We start from the raw sequence: 19,418 nt of genomic DNA on the forward strand, positions 1-19,418 counted from the left end.
CTTAGGGCTTTGCTAAGTTGCTGAGCTTGGCCTTGAACTTAGATCTTCCTGCCTTAACTTCCTTAGTCACTGGGATTACAGGTGTGTGCCACTGCCCCCAGCTTATTGTACACTTTTTATAAATATATTTTGATAAATATTGTAGAACATAATAAATTGTAACAGTTAATTATTATTTGAAAGGGTTGTTTTTAAAAGGTTGAGTAAGACTTCAATAATATGAAAATTAGTGTTTCCATTTGTTACTAATCTAATATGTGCCAGGAGTTGTGCTAATTGTTTTAAACCTGCTGTTTAATCTCAACTGTGTAAAGTAGATGTTATTTTTCCCATTTTAGGGATGAAGTGATCTATGCTAGGAGGCAGCAATTATGCTAAGTAACTTACTTAGGTGGTAAAATAGTTATTTTACCAAATCAGAATTTGCACCAGTGCTTCTCTGGCTCCAAAGTCCTTGCTCTTAATTTTGTGCCATACTGCTTCTCTTTACATTTTTACTCTTCTACATTTTTAACTTTTTCTTTTTCTTTTTTGGTACTGGGGCTGAACTCAGGGGCAGTTTACCACTGAGCCACATTTCCAGACCTTTTAAAAAATATTTTATTTATAGATAGAGTCTTGCTGAATTGCTTAGAGCCTCACTAAGTTGCTGAAGCTGGCTTTGAGCTCATGATCCTCCTGCCTCAGCTTCCTGAGCTTCTGGGATTACAGGCATTGCACCACTTAATCTGGCTGAACTTTACTATTTCTCATTAACAAAAAGAATTACACTTTACTACATATTTTATGTGTTACTTAATTCATTAACCTTTAAATGTTCAACTTATTATTTAAGTTTTTCCTTTGACATCTTTTTACAAAGTAAGAGTGTTTTCATGGACATGCTGAGATAGTGTCTTGAAACTTCTGATAATTTCAGCGTCCTCGCGGGACCTTTATGGATGTACCTTCTACTGCAGCTTGGTATATAATCTTTTCAAATGATTTTTGGTTGAATTTTGAAATTTTTTTTCTCTTCTAGGAAGAAACTTTTAGCTCTTTGTTTAACTTGGAACGTCTCTGGTTCTTTTTTCTTTTTCTTGTTTCAAATTTAGTAGTAAAACAAACCATACAAGAATTGGATGATCGTTTATTATTCAGAAAAGAATTCCAAATGTTCCCTTTCCTTGCTGGTTTAATCTTAACTGATCAATTATTTTCAACACTTTGTTTAGGCCTAATCTTCTATTGACTCTAAGTCCCCTCTTTTAGAGAAAAAGCTTATTTTAGGAACTCAACATTTTAAAACATATTTAAATTATGCTATAGCCAAGTATTTAAAAAGAGATAATAGAGGATAGTTGACATTTCTTTGATGTGTCTCTTTATATGCCCTAATTTTTTTCATTATTAAATATTTAAGTTTTTGTAGTATTTTTTATACATAATGGGCGACATTTAGAATTCAGGACCATAAAAGAATTATCATTTATTTATTTATTTATTTTGGTGGTGCTGGGATCAAAACTAGACCTTACTATTCTACCCCTGAGCTACATTTCCTGCCTAACACTTATCAATTCTTTTGTTATTTTACAGCATCAGATTCTTTGATCTCTTAAAAGTAAATAAAATTTTATTTATGCTGAAATATTTATTTGGAAAAAAATAAATCTAGCTTGAATAACAAGTCTCTCTGCTAATTTTTCTATTTTTTCTAAAGCATTGAGAATCACATTTGAATTTCCTTTTAGTGATACACTTTGTAACAGTACATAGTATAAAATCAGATAAAAGGAATCTTGAGATATTCTACTGGCTTTACATTGACCCCCATTTCTACTTCAAATTTAGTATTTTTAGGTAGAGTTATGTCAAGTCTATTAGGCATCAAGTATACAAAGCAGATAATAGTAAATAGGATCCTTAGAAATCTAAATTATGTCAGGAGGAAGATGTCTCTGCCTCGCTTACTCATGATTAGAGGGTACACTATATGACAGACTTCCTTTCCTTTCTTCCTTCACAAACTCTTAAATTCAGGGAGTTGTATTTACTATGAGCACTTGTTTTTAGATTATATAATCATTGAAGCATTTCCTTTAATGTTGCTAGAAATGAATATTTCCAAGGGTTTCTTGAAGTATCTTTAGAAAAGCTCAGTTATTTGGAATTCTTTTCAAGTTAGTATTGAGGATTCAGTGTTTTGGAATAGAATATACAAAAATCTCAAAAAAAAAAAAAATAGGCCAAATTTCTTCCACTATGAAGTGCTACTTATACTTGGACAAATAGTTAACTTATCTGAGCTTTTGATTCTTCATGTTTAGAATAGAAAACTAATCTAAAATTCTTCTAAGGTTTTGAAATTTTATTCTGTCTGGGACATAGTAAAAAGAACACAATGTCTTTATTTAGGGAAAATAAGCAGGGTACCTTTGAGTACTACAACAAATGTAACAAAGTTCAGTGAAGACTGACATTTTCACTTAAACAAAAGTACTCTGGTTCTTTCTAAGTATATTGTTTCTCACAGAGTGTCAGTAAAGTACTGTTAGTGGCATATTAATAACAATTAAGGAGACATTTAATGAAGAGGCAGGAAAAACCTTAAAAATAGCAAGCAGGCATCTGTAGTCCTAGGTACTTGAGAGACTGAGGTAGGAGGATCCATTGAGTCCAATTGTTTGGGACTAGCTTAGGCAACAGTGAGACCTTGTCTCTTAAACAACAATTACAAAAACAAACAAACAAAAAGCAGGATAAATGGCTGGGAATGTAGCTCAGTGGTAGGGTTCTTGCCTGGGACCCTGGGTTCCATCCCTAGCACCATGATAACAAAACAAGACAAAATAAAAAAATACAGTAACAAGATCTTTTTTTAATTGATTTTATTTTTTTTAATACATGACAACAGTGGAATGCATAATCCTTATTACACATATATACCACAATTTTTCATATCTCTGTTTATATATAAGATATGTTGACACCTAATTCAAGTCTTCATACATATACTTTGTATAATGATGACCATCACATTCCACCAGCCTTGCTAATCCCCTTCAGTAACAAGATCTTAAAAAAAAAATCACAATAATTTGTCTTGGGTTTGTCTGTTCAGAGTCAAATAGTAGTCTCCCTTTCTCCACCTTTACGTCTGCCAAGTTGGTGCTGGAATCCAGGGCCTTGTACATACTAAGCAAATAGTAGTCTTGAGGACATTGTTGTAGTGTGGCAAAGTACATCTTGTTTATAATAGCAACTTTGGCTAACCAAACAAATATCACACAACCCTCTTCAGAGTTATATAGTCCATTTGGTATAGATATAGATGCCACAATTTTAGAAAGTTTGTAGCTTTAAAAATACACTTCGCTTTTCTAAATATTTAATTTATTGACTCTCTCCCTGATGCTGTTATAATATTAGCATATTAACCCCAGTATACATGCTGTTTCATTTATGGAATCTGTTATTACCATAGATGCAATATGTTTGATGTCTTTCTTGTTGGATGTGGTACGTGTCATTTGTTGATTATAAATACACAGTTTCTTATCAAGGCCCTTTCTCTGTTTTTTTTCCAAGTATATTGTTTCTCACAGAGTGTCAGTAAAGTACTGTTAGTGGCATATGGATAACAATTAAGGAGATTTGATGAATTGGCTTGTAGTAATCTGTGTTTTTAATAAATAATGGAAAAGAAAAAGCATTTTTTGAGAAAAATGGATTAATATTTTAAGCACTATAATAGCGTCTACTAGTATACTTAAAGACATTATTGTGGCATACTGTGATTTATGCTATCATTTATAAGAAGCAAGTACTTCTAGAAATAAAAGATACAAAATTTTGAGTATTCATATGTCAATTTCTAGGGTAATGTAGTTCTAATAGCTTACTTGTACTAAGATGATATGAAAATTCAACTTCTTAGAATATATATATGTATATATACATATATACATATATGTATGTATATATTTTTTTTAATTGAAAACTCCAGTACAGTATGGTGTTTGTTATTCTGTGTGACAGGATACCCAGAGTTATACTGACGAATGTCCTGGGAACGGAGTTAGGAAGAAAATACATAAAGACCCCACCTGTAACTGAGGCCAGTTTGAGTGATACAGACAACTTGCAATCAGAGCAACTCTCTTCATCATCTGATGGCAACCTAAAATCTTGTCCAAATCTAAATCCTCACAAGAGCTGTTTTTTATCTGAAAGGTATGTTTAGTGATAATTTTACTCAAAATAATATATTTATTTTCATGAACCATCCCCGTTTCCCCCCTCCCCAAGATATATTATTTATAAATGTGAGGTAAATTGTGCTCTGGTTACCATTCTTGCAATTTGGAAAAGTGGACACAGCCAGTGAATGAAATTTTAGTCACCTATTTCAGTATCTCAATTCATTTGTCTGGTATAATTGAAATCCATTTCCCTGACATCACTCTGTTCCTCCCTTGTTTTCTGGTCTATCTGTCCATCTGTCTGTTCATCCATCTGGCCTTATTCAATATGTTATATTCAGGTTCTAGAACTCTGTCACTTAGTGCTCAGTAAATATTTTGTTGAATGAATGACTGAATGCATTCCTCATGAAAATGGTTTGGGATAGCTGAATTCCACTAACAAATGTGGCTGTGTTAAAAAGAGAAATGTAAATCTTGGGCTGGGGATATGGCTCAAGCGGTAGCATGCTCGCCTGGCATGCGTGCGGCCCGGGTTCGATCCTCAGCACCACATACAAACAAAGATGTTGTGTCCGCCGAAAACTAAAAAAAAATAAAAAATATTTTAAAAAATATTATACAAATGAAAGTGTTATTGAAGATGCTTTGGTAGAAAAAACTTATTTTTTGGAGAAAATTTTTTATAATGTTGAATTCCATTATTATGATGGGTTTTTAAATATTTTTTAGTTGTAGATGGACATAATACCTTTATTTTATTTATTTTTATGTGGTGCTGAGGATCAAACCTGGTGCCTCACACATGCTAGGCAAGTGCTCCACCACTGAGCTACACCTCTAGCCCCTTATGATGATTTTTATTATGATGTTGAATTCCATGTTTTCCTTGGAATTCAAGTGGCATCAGTGAACAATCATACTGCTAGGAAAACAGCCCTGTTGAGAGGATTGTTTTTAAATTTTTTTTATAGTTGTGGATGGACAAAATGCCTTTATTTTTTTTCTTTATTTTTATATAGTGCTAAGGATCAAACCCAGTGTCTCACACATGCTAGGCAAGTGCTCTGCCACTGAGCTACAGTCCCAGCTCTGTTGTGAGGATTCTTTGAAACTATTCAATTGTAATTTGTAGTTTATAGGCTTTATTGCCATCTGGGGCTAGAAAGTCATAATAATAATATGTATAAATATAAAAATATAATAATAATAGGTATAAAATTTCTGGTTGGTTTCAGAATTTATTTATTCGGAAGTCTAGCTGTACTCAAGTTCTTCTAAATAGTTGTGAAATTTCCAGTTTTGTTTTTTGATATTGGGGATTGAACCTAGGCATGCTTAACTTTATGAACAATGTTGGGTAGTGTTCTATTGGGCATATAGACCACAGAGTTCCATTGTGTCTACAGACTACGTTGTTCATTTATCTGTTGCTGGTGTCCAAATAATTTAGCTATTGTGAATAGTGCTGCAGGGAACATAGACATGCATATATCTCTTAGGCATACTAATTTTAAATCTTCTGGGTAAATACTTAGAAGTGGGATTGCTGGGATGAACCACATCCCCAGCCTTTTTTGTTTTTTATATTGAGATTTTCAGACAGGGTCTCACTAAGTTGCTTAGGTCCTTGCTAAGTTTCTGAGGCTGGCCTTGAACTTGTGATCCTCTTGCCTCAGCCTCCCAGGTCACTAGGATTACAGGTGTGTGCCACCATACCAGGTTCCAGTTGTTTTTGCTGTGCCCTCTGAAAATTCATTCTTTTGGTGGCATTCTTCCATTTGGAATAAGCATTAACTTTGGAGCCAGACAAATGGGTTCAGTTCTTATCTATACTACTAACACACTGACTTAGCTTGGCAAGTTACTTATCCTATTTTTAAAACAGGGGTAATAATACATGTTTGAATTAGTGTACAGATTTAAGGATAAATAATAAGTAATAAATGGCTGGTAATTGATAACTGGTAGTCATTATTTTTGTTCTCTCTTATTGCTGCGAATACAAAAAATGACTAAATTAAAGACGATTGCTGGAGTTGATGCTAACGAAGTTTATCCAGAGGATGTCAGTGTTTGATACTAAGACTGCTATTGCATTAGCAGTGCTGATAAGACAATTGTCAAAGTCTTATTAGCATCATCATTTAGTTCAAGGAGGAGTATTGAGCTCCTTAAATTAAGCTTTAGTTCTCTCTTCCCTTAAAATGTCTTTGTTTTAAGAAGAATCCTGTGTATCCCATGGAAATACATTACAAATATAGCTATACCACACTTTGGTAGGTATGCTCCAGTACGACTGAAATACAGGATAAACAGAGTAGGTTCAGAATGGTAGTCCTTTTATAACCCACCTCCTCCCAGCTTCTCTGGCTAAAATCAGGATAAGTATTTATAAATTATTTAGATATTCCTAGGAGACATGATACTTTGACATAATTGTTCTGCTGTTATAGAAAAAGTAGTAAACACCTCTCTAGGAAAAATGCAATGTCAAGTTAGAAACTTATAGATTTTGTGAGTTGAATAATGTGGTGCTGAGGATCGAACCCAGGGCCTTCCACGTGCTAGGTGAGCGCTCTACCACTGAGCCACAATCCCAACATGGACGTTTTGTATTCTTAACCATCACCTCTCCTTTGCTAACCTCCATTCCACTCTCAGCTTCTTCGAGTTCCATTGTTTTAGAGTCCACACATGTATGTATGAGAGCATGTAGTATTTGTTTTTCTATGCCTAGTTTATTTCACTGAGTATAGTTTTCTCCAATCCACGTTGTCACAAATGACAAAATTTCTTTCTTTTTCCATGTTGGGTAGTGTTCTATTGGGCATATAGACCACAGAGTTCCATTGTGTCTACAGACTACGTTGTTCATTTATCTGTTGCTGGTGTCCAAATAATTTAGCTATTGTGAATAGTGCTGCAGGGAACATAGACATGCATATATCTCTTAGGCATACTAATTTTAAATCTTCTGGGTAAATACTTAGAAGTGGGATTGCTGGATCAAAAAATATTTCTAATTTTAGTTTTTTGAAGAACCTCCATGAAGTTTTCCATGTCTTCACTAATTTACATTTTCACCAACAGTATACAAGGGTTCCCTTTTTTCCACATCCTCTTCAACACTTGATATCTTCTGTTTTGACAAAAGCCATTCTCATGGATGTGAGGCAATATCTCACATGATTTTATTTTCTATTTCTCCTATGATTAGGGATTTGAGCTTTTTAAGAGGTCTCTAGGCCATTTGCATGTCTTCTTTTGACAAATGTCTTTTTAGGTCCCATGTTTATTTTTTAAATTGAATTGTGTTCTTCCTATAGAGTTGTTTGAGTTCCTTATGTATTTTGGATATTAATCTCTTATCAAATGTGTATGGCTTGCAGGTATTTTCTCTTAGTTCTTAGGTTGTCTCTTCACTATGTTCATTGTTTCCTTTCTCATATAGAAGCTTTTTATTTTAATGTAATACCATTTGCCTATTTTTGCTTTTATTTCCTGTACTTTTTTCCCCCCACCTTTGGTACTAGGGATTAAACTCAGGGGCACTCAACAACTGAGCCACATCCCCATTTTGTATTTTATTTAGAGACAGGGTCTTACTGAGTTGCTTAGTGCCTCACTGTTGCTGAGGCTGGCTTTGAACTCGCAATCCTCCTGCCTCAGCCTCCTGAGCCACTGGGATTACAGGCATGCACCACCTCACCTGGCTTCTTCCTATATTTTTGAAGTCATGTCTGAAAAAATAATCACCCAGATCAATGTTGTATGATTTTACCTCTATTTTCTTCTAGTAAATTTAGTTTTAAGTCTTTTGATTAAATCTTTTTAATCCAGTTTGATTTGAGTTTTATAAATGGTATGAGATAAGGGTCCAGTTTCTTTCTTCTCTGAATGAATATTCAGTTTCTCACTCTAAGTATTGAAAAGACTCTCCTTTTCACAATATGTATTCTTGATACCTTTTTTTTTCTGTTGCTACTTAGAATCATTCAATCCTTTTTTTAAAAATTTTTATTGTTGGTTGTTCAAAACATTACATAGTTCTTGATATGTCATATTTCTCACTTTGATTCAAGTGGGTTATGAACTCCCATTTTTACCCTGTATACAGATTGCAGAATCACATCAGTTACACATCCATTGATTTACATATTGCCATACTAGTGTCTGTTCTATTCTGCTGCCTTTCCTATCCTCTACTATCCCCCCTCCCCTCCCCTCTTCTCTCTCTACCCCCTCTACTGACATTCATTTGTCCCCCTTGTATTATTTTTCCCTTTCCCCTCACTTCCTCTTGTATGTAATTTTGTATAACCCTGAGGGTCTCCTTCCATTTCCATGCAATTTCCCTTCTCTCTCCCTTTCCCTCCCACCTCTCATCCCTGTTTAATGTTAATCTTCTTCTCATGTTCTTTGTCCCTACTCTGTTCTTAGTTACTCTCCTTATATCAAAGAAGACATTTGGCATTTATTTTTTAGGGATTGGCTAGCTTCACTTAGCATAATCTGCTCTAATGCCATCCATTTCCCTGCAAATTCTATGATTTTGTCATTTTTTTAATGCAGAGTAATACTCCATTGTGTGTAAATGCCACATTTTTTTTATCCATTCGTCTATTGCAGGGCATCTAGGTTAGTTCCACAGTCTTGCTATTGTGAATTGTGCTGCCATGAACATCGATGTAGCAGTGTCCCTGTAGCATGCTCTTTTTAGGTCTTTAGTTGTCATTTTATAAGTCTTTCACCTCTTTTGTTAGGTTGATTCCCAAGTATTTTATTTTTTTTGAAGATATTGTGAATGGAGTGGTTGTCCTCATTTCCATTTCAGAGGATTTGTCGCTGATATACAGGAATGCCTTTGATTTATGCGTGTTGATTTTATATCCTGCCACTTTGCTGAATTCATTTATTAGCTCTAATAGTTTCTTTGTAGAGCCTTTTGGGTCTGCTAGGTATAGAATCATATCATCTGCAAATAGTGATAATTTAAGTTCTTCTTTTCCTATTTTGATGCCTTTAATTTCTTTCGTCTGTCTAATTGCTCTGGCCAGTGTTTCGAGAACTATGTTGAACAGAAGTGGAGAGAGAGGGCATCCCTGTCTTGTTCCAGATTTTAGAGGGAATGCCTTCAGTTTTTCTCCATTCAGAATGATGCTAGCCTGAGGCTTAGCATAGATTGCTTTTACAATATTGAGGTATGTTCCTGTTATCCCTAGTTTTTCTAGAGTTTTGAACATAAAGGGATGCTGTACTTTGTCGAATGCTTTTTCCGCATCTATCGAGATGATCATATGGTTCTTATTTTTAAGTCTATTGATGTGGTGAATAACATTTATTGATTTCCGTATATTGAACCAGCCTTGCATCCCAGGGATGAATCCTACTTGATCATGGTGTACAATTTTTTTGATATGTTTTTGTATCCGATTCGCCAGAATTTTATTGAGGATTTTTGCATCTAGGTTCATTAGAGATATTGGTCTGTAGTTTTCTTTCTTTGAAGTGTCTTTGTCTGGTTTAGGTATCAGGGTGATGTTGGCCTCGTAGAATGAATTTGGAAGTTCTCCCTCTTTTTCTATTTCCTGAAGTAGCTTGAAAAGTATTGGTATTAGTTCCTCTTTAAAGGTTTTGTAAAACTCTGCTGTATACCCATCCGGTCCTGGGCTTTTCTTAGTTGGTAGTCTTTTGATGGTTTCTTCTATTTCCTCAATTGATATTGGTCTGTTTAGGTTGTCTATATCCTCCTGACTCAATCTGGGCAGATCATATGACTTAAGAAATTTATCTATGCCTTCACTATCTTCTAATTTATTGGAGTATAAGGATTCAAAATAGTTTTTGATTATCTTCTGTATTTCTGAAGTGTCTGTTGTGATATTGCCTTTTTCATCCCGTATGCTAGTAATTTGAGTTCTCTCTCTTCTTCTCTTCGCTAGCATCGCTAAGGGTCTGTCGATTTTGTTTATTTTTTCAAAGAACCAACTTTTAGTTTTGTCAATTTTTTCAATTGTTTCTTTTGTTTCGATTTCATTAATTTCAGCTCTGATTTTAATTATTTCTTGCCTTCTACTTCTTTTGCTGTTGTTTTGCTCTTCTTTTTCAAGGATTTTGAGATGAAGTATGAGATCATTTATTTGTTGGTTTTTTCTTTTTTTAAGGAATGAACTCCAAGCAATGAATTTTCCTCTTAGAACTGCTTTCAATGTGTCCCATAGATTCCGATATGTTGTGTCTGTGTTTTCATTTATCTCTAAGAATTTTTTAATTTCCTCCTTGATGTCTTCTATAACCCATTGATCATTCAGTAACCTATTGTTCATTCTCCAAGTGATGTATGCTTTTTCCTTCCTTCTTTTATCGTTGATTTTCAGTTTCATTCCATTATGATCAGATAAGATGCATGGTATTATCTCTACTCCTTTATATTGTCTAAGAGTTGCCCTGTGACATAATATATGATCTATTTTTGAGAAGGATCCATGTGCTGCTGAGAAAAAAGTGTAACTGCTTGATGTTGGGTGGTATACTCTATATATGTCAATTAGGTCTAGGTTATTAATAGTGTTATTGAGTTCTATAGTTTCCTTATTCAACTTTTGTTTGGAAGATCTGTCCAGTGGCGAGAGAGGTGTGTTGAAGTCTCCCATGATTATGGTATGGTGGTCTATTAGACTCTTGAACTTGAGAAGAGTTTGTTTGACGAACATAGCTGCACCATTGTTTGGGGCATAAATATTTATGATTGTTATGTCTTGTTGGTGTATGGTTCCCTTAAGCAGTATGTAGTGTCCCTCTTTATCCCTTTTGATTAACTTTGGCTTGAAATCTATTTTATTTGATATGAGTATGGACACTCCTGCTTGTTTCCGAAGTCCATATGAGTGATATGATTTTTCCCAACCTTTCACCTTCAGCCTATGTATGTCTTTTCCTATCAAATGCGTCTCCTGTAGGCAGCATATTGTTGGGTCTTGTTTTGTGATCCATTCTACTAGCCTGTGTCTCTTAATTGGTGAGTTTAAGCCATTAACATTTAGGGTTATTATTGAGATATGGGTTGTTCTTCCAGCCATATTTGTTTATTTCTGTTACTAAACATGGTTTGTTTTCCTCTTTGATTATTTTCCCCCCCTTTACTGTCCTACCTCCCACTGTTGGTTTTCATTGTTATTTTCCATTTCCTCTTCCTGTAATGCTTTGGCGAGGATGTTTTGAAGAGATGGTTTTCTAGCTGCGAATTCTTTAAACTTTTGTTTATCGTGGAAGGTTTTAATTTCATCTTCCATCCTGAAGCTTAATTTCGCTGGATACACAATTCTTGGTTGGAACCCATTTTCTTTCAGTGTTTGAAATATGTTATTCCAGGATCTTCTAGCTTTCAGAGTCTGTGTTGAAAGATCAGCTGTTATCCTGATTGGCTTACCCCTAAATGTAATCTGCTTCCTTTCTCTTGTAGCTTTTAAAATTCTCTCCTTATTCTGTATGTTGGGCATCTTCATTATAATGTGTCTAGGTGTGGATCTCTTATGATTTTGCACATTCGGCGTCCTGTAGGCTTCTAGGATTTGGGATTCTGTCTCATTCTTCAAGTCTGGGAAGTTTTCTCGTATTATTTCATTGAATAGACTGCTCATTCCTTTGGTTTGGAGCTCTGTACCTTCCTGTATCCCAATGACTCTTAAGTTTGGTCTCTTAATGTTATCCCATATTTCTTGGATGTTCTGCTCATGGTTTCTTAACAGTCTTGCTGAGCTGTCTATGTTCTTTTCAAGTTGAAATAGTTTGTCTTCATTGTCTGATGTTCTATCTTCTAAGTGTTCTACTCTGCTGGTAGTATTCTCAATTGAGTTTTTAAGTTGGTTTATTGCTTCCTGCATTTCTAGGATTTGTGTTTGTTTTTTTTAATAACCTCTATCTCCCTGTATAGTTGATCTTTTGCTTCTTGGATTTGTTTATGTAATTCATTGTCGAAGTGATCTTTCATTGTCTGATTTTGCTGTCTAATGTCTTCCTTGAGACTCCAAATCATCTGAAGCATGTATATCCTGAATTCTTTATCTGACATTCCATCTGCTGCAGCTGTTACCTCTTCTAAAGTTGAGTTGACCTGCATTGCTTGTGGTCTTTTCTTTCCTTGTCTTTTCATACTGCTCGCATTTCTTTCTGCTTGGTGAAACTGTTGTGTTATTGAAATTTTCCCCCTATATATTTATATTGCTCTTGTATAGTTGAAAAGTCTCCCTTGCAGGGGTGGGCGGCGGCTGTGCTCCTCCTCCAATTGGGGTGATCTATCACGCTGTCGGGCCGCTGGGCCTGTTCTGCTGGTCGGTTGCAGGTCTTTCTACCTTGCAGGTGCGGGCGGCGGCTCTGCTCTGCCCCTCCTCCAATTGGTGTGACGTGTGTATCACGCCCGCGGACCCCTGCGCCTGTTCTGTCAGTCGGTCGCAGGTCTGCCTACCTTGCAGGCGCGGGTGTCGGCTCTGCTCTGCCCTTACTCCAATTTGGGTGATGTGTCTACCACGCCGGCGGGTCGCTGGGCCTGTTCCGGGCGCGGGAGGCGGCTCTGCTCTGCCCCTGCTCCAATTGGGGTGACGTGACTACCACGCCGGTGGGCCACTGGGCCTGTTCCGGGCGCGGGCGGCGGCTCTGATCTGCCCCTACTCCAATTGGGGTGACATATCTGCCACGCCGGCAGGCCGCTGGGCCTGTCCCGCCGGTTGGTCACAGGTCTGCCTACTTTGCAGGCGCGGGTGGCGGCTCTGCTCTGCCCCTACTCCAATTGGGGTGACGTGACTACCATGCTGGCGGGCCGCTGGGCCTGTTCCGGGCGTGGGCGAAGGCTCTGCTCTGCCCCTACTCCAATTGTGATGTGTCTACCATGCTGGCAGGCCACTGGGCCTGTTCCGCCGGTCGGTCACAGGTCTGCCTGCCTTGCGGGCGCAGGCGGCGGTTCAGCTCTGCCCCTACTCCAATTGGGGTGACATGACTCTTGATACCTTTTTCTAAAATTGATTAATTGTATATGCATGGGTGCATTTTGGTGATCTCTATTCTGTTTGTATATTCATCTGTTGTTATGCCATTATTATAATGATTTATTATTTATTTGTTTTTGTGGTGGTAAGAATCAAATCCAGGGTCTCATGCATACTGGGAAGGTACTTTACCACTGAGCAACATTCCTAGACCCTTTGTTTTAATTACTGTTGCTCTGTAGTATAGTTTGAAATCTGGTGGAGTGATGTTTCCAGTTGTTCTTTTTGGTCATGATTGCTTCTTTTTCATATTTTTTTGTGGTTTCATATGAATTTTAGAATTTTTTTCTGTTTCTATGCAAAGTGATATTGGAAATTTGATAGAGATTGCATTGAATTTCAGGGTAACCTTGATAGAATGCACATTTTAACAAAGTTATTTGTACCCATGAATGTGGAATATCATTCCGTTTGTGTCGTCTTCAATTTGTTTATTTATTTTTCAGTGTATAGGTGTTTTACCTCCTTTGTTAAATCTATTCTAAAGTATTTTATATTAATTGTTTGTAACTATTTTAAATGGCATTGTTCTTTTGTAGTAGTATTTTTTGTTATATATAGAAATACTACTGATTTGTGTTTATTTTGTATTCTGCAGCTTTACCAAATTAGTTTATTAATTCTAACAGCATTTTGATGGCATCCTTGGTTTTCTGTATATATAAGATTATGTCATCAGCCTATAGTGACAGTTCTGTTTTTTTCCTTTCCTGTTTGAATGCTTTTTATTTTTCTTTTGTCTAATTACTCTGGCAAGAACTTCTATTATTGTGTTGAATAAAAGTAGTGAGAATAGAAATCCTTATTTCGTTTTGGATCTTACAAGGAAAAGCCTTCAAATTTTCCCATTGGGTATGATGTTAGCGATGGGTACATAATATATGACCTTTATTTTGTTGACATACATCCCTCTTACCTATTTTGTTGTGAGCCTTTATCATGAAAGATTTGTCAAATGCTTTTTCTGCATCTATGGAAATGATTGTGTTTTTTGTCTTCTGTTCATATTATTTATTTTATTTATTGATTTGCACCTGTTGAAACACCCTTGCACATGTGGAATAAATCCCAGCTAATCATGGTGAATATTCTTTTTCGTGTGCTGTTGGATTTAGCTTGCTTGTATTGAGGATTTTTGCAATTCATCAAGTATATTGGCTTGTAGTTTTTCTTTCTTGTGATGTCCTTGTTTCTCTGATATCAGGACAATGTTTGCCTAATACAAAGAGTTTTGGAAGTATTTCCTACTATTGCATTTTTTTGGAAGAATGTTTCAAAGAGTGGCATTCTTCTTTAAATGTTTGGTAGAATTCAGTAGTGAAACCATTAGGTTCTGGGCTTTTCTTTGATGGAACACTTTTTTTTTTTTTTAAATGCTGGGGATTGAACCCAGGGCCTTGTGCATGTGAGTTATATCCCCAACTGAGTTATATCCCCAGCCCAGATAGAAGACTTTTTATTACTAATTCATTTTTCTTTCTTTATTGATCTGTTTAGATATTCTGTTTCTTCATGATTAAGTCTTGGTGGTTGTATATGTTTAGGAATTCATCATTTCTTCTGAGTTACCCAATTTGGGGGGTAATTATTTATAATAGTCTTGTGGATTTTTGCATTTCTGCAGTATCTTGTAATATCTCCTCTTCATTTCCAATTTTATTTTAATCTTCTCCCATTTTTTTTTTTTAGTTTTGTTGTCTATATTACATTTTCAAACAACCAACTCTTTATTTTCATTACTCTTTCCAAAGTCTCCATTTCATTTATTTCTGGTAGAATATTTATTATATATTCCTTCTGTTTGCATTGTTCTTTCTTTTCTCTTTCCTTAAGGTAAAATACTCAGTTTGTTTACTTAGAGATTTTTTGTGGGGGCGGGGAGGTGATGCTTGGGATAGAACCCAGGGTTTGTGCCTATTAGGCACGTGCTCTACTGTTGAACTACATCCTCAGCTCCTCTTTCTTTTTTGATGTAGTCATTTATTATATTTTTTTAAGATTTAGATTGCATTTATTTTTGTCTGTAAAGGCACAATTCATTGACACTTATTGTGACTTATTAACATTTTATTTATACTTTCTGTTTATCCTACTTGAACTTTTTTCTCCTTTCTTGTATTTTTAAAATTAATTGTCTTGTATTTTATTTTTAGCCCTTCTGTTTTAGGATATTTTGACTCTTAATTTTATACTCAAGTAGTTTTCTAGAAATTATAATAGTTTTCTAGAAATTATAAATCCTAGTAATTTTGTAGAAATTGACCTTTTTAGGTCAGTCAAATATATTATAAAATCAAAAAGGTTAATGTGTTATATTCTTTTTGGACAGTATTAGAATCTTAATCTACTTTAAGTACTTTCACATTTTTGTGTTAGCCATCACCACTATTCATCTCCAGAACATTATCCCTTTTATCAAACTGAAACTTTGTACTGATTAAAAAATATCTCTTTATCCCAGAAGCATGGCAATTGCTATTCTACTTTTTGTTTCTAAGAATTTGATTACTCTAAGTACCATGTATGTGTGGAATCAGTCTTTTTGTGACTGGTTTCTCTTAGCATAGTGTCTTCAGAGTTTATTCATGTTGCAGCCCATGCCACATTTCCTCCATTTTTAAAGCTAAGTAATATTTCATTCTATATACATACTGTATTTTGTTTATCCATTTGTTTTTTTAATTTTATTTTTTATTAATATATTATTACTACACATAATTGTGGAATTTGTTGTTATATTTGTACATGCACACACTATAATGATATAATTTGGTCAGTTTCTTTCCCCAGTAATCCCCCTTTCCCTTCCTTAGAGTAGTGAGTAGTACTGAAATCTTAACAATATTGAATCTTCCAATCCTTGAACAAAGGCTGTTTGTCTATGTATTTATGCCTTCTTTAACTTTTTTCAGCAATGTTTTATAGTTTTAAGCGTGCAAGTCTTTTGACATTTTGGCTAAGTTAATTCATGAATATTTTGTTCTCTTTGAAGTTACTGTAAGTGGAACTATCTTTTTCTTTTGGTGCTGGTGATTGAATCCACAGGTGTTTAAGCAGTAAGCCACATCCCCAGCCCTATTTTGTTTTTTATTGAGACAGGGTTTTGCTCAGTTGCTTAGGGTCTCACTAAGTTGCTGGGGCTGGCTTTGAAGTTGTGATCCTCCATACTCAGCCTTCCAAGGGGCTGGAATTACAGTCATGTGCCACTGTGCCTGGCACAAATGGAACTTTCTTAATTTCCTTTTCTATTTATTAGATCTATAATGTTTTTGCATGGAATATTTAAGATTTTCTATTTATAAGATCATGTAATCTCTAAATAGCTTCTTTTATTGCTTTTCATTGAATACTTTTTTTCTTGCATAATTGTTGGCTACAACTTATAGTGTCATATTGAATAGAAGTGAGGAAAGCAGCAAACCTTTTCTTGTTCCTGATCTTAGAGGAAAATCTGTATAATTTCACCACTGACTAATTAGCTTTGGGTATTTCAAATATAACTTTTATTATATAAAGGTATATATGAAAGGTTCAGTAGTCCCCACTTTTCTACAGTGAGTGTTTCAGAACACCCACTGGATGCTGAAAACACAGATATTACTGAAGTCTGTATATACTATTTTTTTTTCTATCCAGTTACTCTGTGACTAATAGGAGGGTTGGGCAAAGGGATAATTAATATCATGAGTGAAATGGACTTCATCACAGTAATTGGGCAGAACACAATTTAAAACTTAGGAATTGTTTATTCTGGAATTTTCCATTTAATATTTTTGGTCTGTGGTTTACTGAGAATAACTGAAACCATGGAAAGGAAAAACCTTGGATAAGGTAAAAATACTGTATATTTCTTTTATGCATAGTTTGTTGTTTCTTGTGTGTGTGTGTGTGTGTGTGTGTGTGTGTTATGTGATCTTGGGGATTGAACCCAGTGTATTATATATGCTAAGTACAAGCTGTACCACTGAGTTACATCCCTCGCATTGAATGTTTCTTAAATCATTAAAGGGTGTTGAATTTTGTCAGTTTTTTAAAATTATTACTTGATGTGCTCATGTGTCTTTTTTCCATTCTGTTACTTCAGTGTATTACATTGACAATTACTTATTTATTGAATATCTTTATATTCCAGGAATAAGTTTCTCTTTAACATTATATATTATATACTGCTGAATTGAGTTTATCAGTATTTTATTGCAAGTATTTTTACATTCATGTTGTCTCCATTTGTATTTCTGATTTTAGTTTTTGGTCTTTTTTTTTCTTTAGTCCACATAGCTGAAGATATGCCAATTTTGCTGACTTTTTTGAAGAATCAACTCTTGGTTTCATTGATTCTCTTGTTTTTCTATTCTGAATTTTATTTCTTTCTACTATAATCTTTATTGTTTCCCTTCCTTCTGCTAGCTCTGGGCTTAGTGTAGTCTTCTTCTTCTTCCTCTTTTTTTTTTTTTACTTTCTTAGATTACTGTAGAGTTAGTTTGAAATACATTTAGTTATAAATTTCCTTTTTATCCTTATTTTGCTGTGTCCCATCTGTCTTGGTATGTTGTATTTTGATTTTCATTTATCCATAAACATTTTCTAATAGCATTTGTGATTTCTTCCTTGACCCCATTGGTTCTTTTAAAATGTTATTTAATTTCCAGAAATTTGTTACTTTTCCATTTTTTCTTTTGTTATTTACTTTTAACTTCATCTCCTTATGGTTAGAGAAAATACTTTGTATGTGTCTGTTTTTAAATCTATTGAGATGCAGTTTGTAGCCTAACATGTCATCTACCCTGGAGAATCCCATGTGCACTTGAAGATAGTGTATACCTAGTTATTGCGTAAAATGTCCTGTATATATCTATTAGAGATAGTTGGCTTATGTTAAGTTCCTTATTTCTTTACTTGTCTTCTGTCTTGTGTGCTGTTTCTTATGGAGACAAGTGTATCAAAGTGTCCAATTATTATAGAAGTGTTTTTTCTTTTCCTCTTTAATTCAATCTTTTTTGAGGGGGGCAGGGATAATCAGGGATTGAACTCAGGGGCACTTAAGCACTAAGCCACATCCCCAGCCCTATTTTGTATTTTTATTTAAAGCAAGGTTGTGAGTTGCTTAGCATCTCACTTCTGCTGAGGCTGGCTTTGAACTTGTGATCCTCCTGAGCTGCTGGGTTTACGGTGTGTACCACTATGCCTGGCCTTCAGTTAGTGTTTACTACATACAGTTTGGTCTGTTATTAGGTATGTGTTCATAATTACTGTGTATTTTTACAGTATTGAACCTGTTTTAATATACAGTGTCCTTTTTCTTAGACTTTTTGATTTTATAATTGATTCTGTCTGATGATACATATATACATGAGTTAATGCAGGTTTTTTTTTATACATCGATTAAACTACTACTCATCTCTCTCTACCCCATCTACTGTAACTCATTTCTCTCTTTTTTTACCTTCCCCCTCACATCCTCTTATATGTAATTTTATATAACAGTGAAGGTCTCCTTCCATCTTCCATGCAATTCCCCTTCTCTTTCCCATTCCCACATTTCCATAGAGACATCAACTCGCTGAGTTGCTTAGGGCCTCGCTAAATTACTGAGGCTGGCTTTGAATTTGCAATCCTCCTGCTTCAGCCTCCAAGCTGATGGAATTACAGGTGTGTGCCACTGTGCCTGGCTTAATGCTGTATTTTAAGAAATAAATATTAGTGCAAAAATCCACCATGAGCAAATTATCAAAATTTTAAATAAGGACCAACCCCGTCTCTTCCCATTTTTTTGTGGAAGTTTCAAGTACCTGAAATTGTGTTAAGTAAAGATAGGCCTTTGCTCTGAGAAATGGAGAGAAATTTGCAGGTAAAAACTCAGGAGGCCTTCATCAGTCACCATTTTGCTAAAAACAATCTCATCCTTTTTCCCTCACCTCACAAAACCTCTTCAATTACTAGTTTGTGGTTATTGTGTGCAGTTTTTCTTTTTTTTTATTGGTTGCTCAAAACATTACAATGATCTTGACATATCATATATCATACATTTGATTCAAATGGGGTATGAATTCTTATTTTTCCCTCATGTACAGATTGCAGGATCATATTGGCTATACAGCCATGTTTATACATACTGCCATACTAGTGTCTGTTGTATTCTGTTGCCCTTCCTATCCCCTTCCTATCCCCCCTCTCCTCCCCTCCCCTCCCC

At 35.1% G+C, this 19,418-nt stretch overlaps 1 protein-coding gene across 10 annotated transcripts in view; it reads left to right on the forward strand.

The window, feature by feature from the left end:
• The window catches only part of Senp7 (SUMO specific peptidase 7), a 151,198-nt gene that overhangs the window by 63,668 nt on the left and 68,112 nt on the right, over window positions 1-19,418 (forward strand). For 6 of the 10 annotated variants that reach the window (XM_015478572.2, XM_048803394.1, XM_048803397.1 and 3 more), the window contains one exon: window positions 4,021-4,215. The exons of the other annotated variants lie outside the window; for them this stretch is intronic. In XM_015478572.2, the coding sequence (XP_015334058.1) occupies window positions 4,021-4,215 (195 nt within the window). The remainder of the gene's footprint in view (window positions 1-4,020; window positions 4,216-19,418) is intronic. 10 annotated transcript variants of the gene reach the window in all.

This window comes from Marmota marmota, unplaced genomic scaffold (genome assembly GCF_001458135.2).
Source record: "Marmota marmota marmota unplaced genomic scaffold, marMar, whole genome shotgun sequence".
NCBI lineage: Eukaryota > Metazoa > Chordata > Mammalia > Rodentia > Sciuridae > Marmota > Marmota marmota.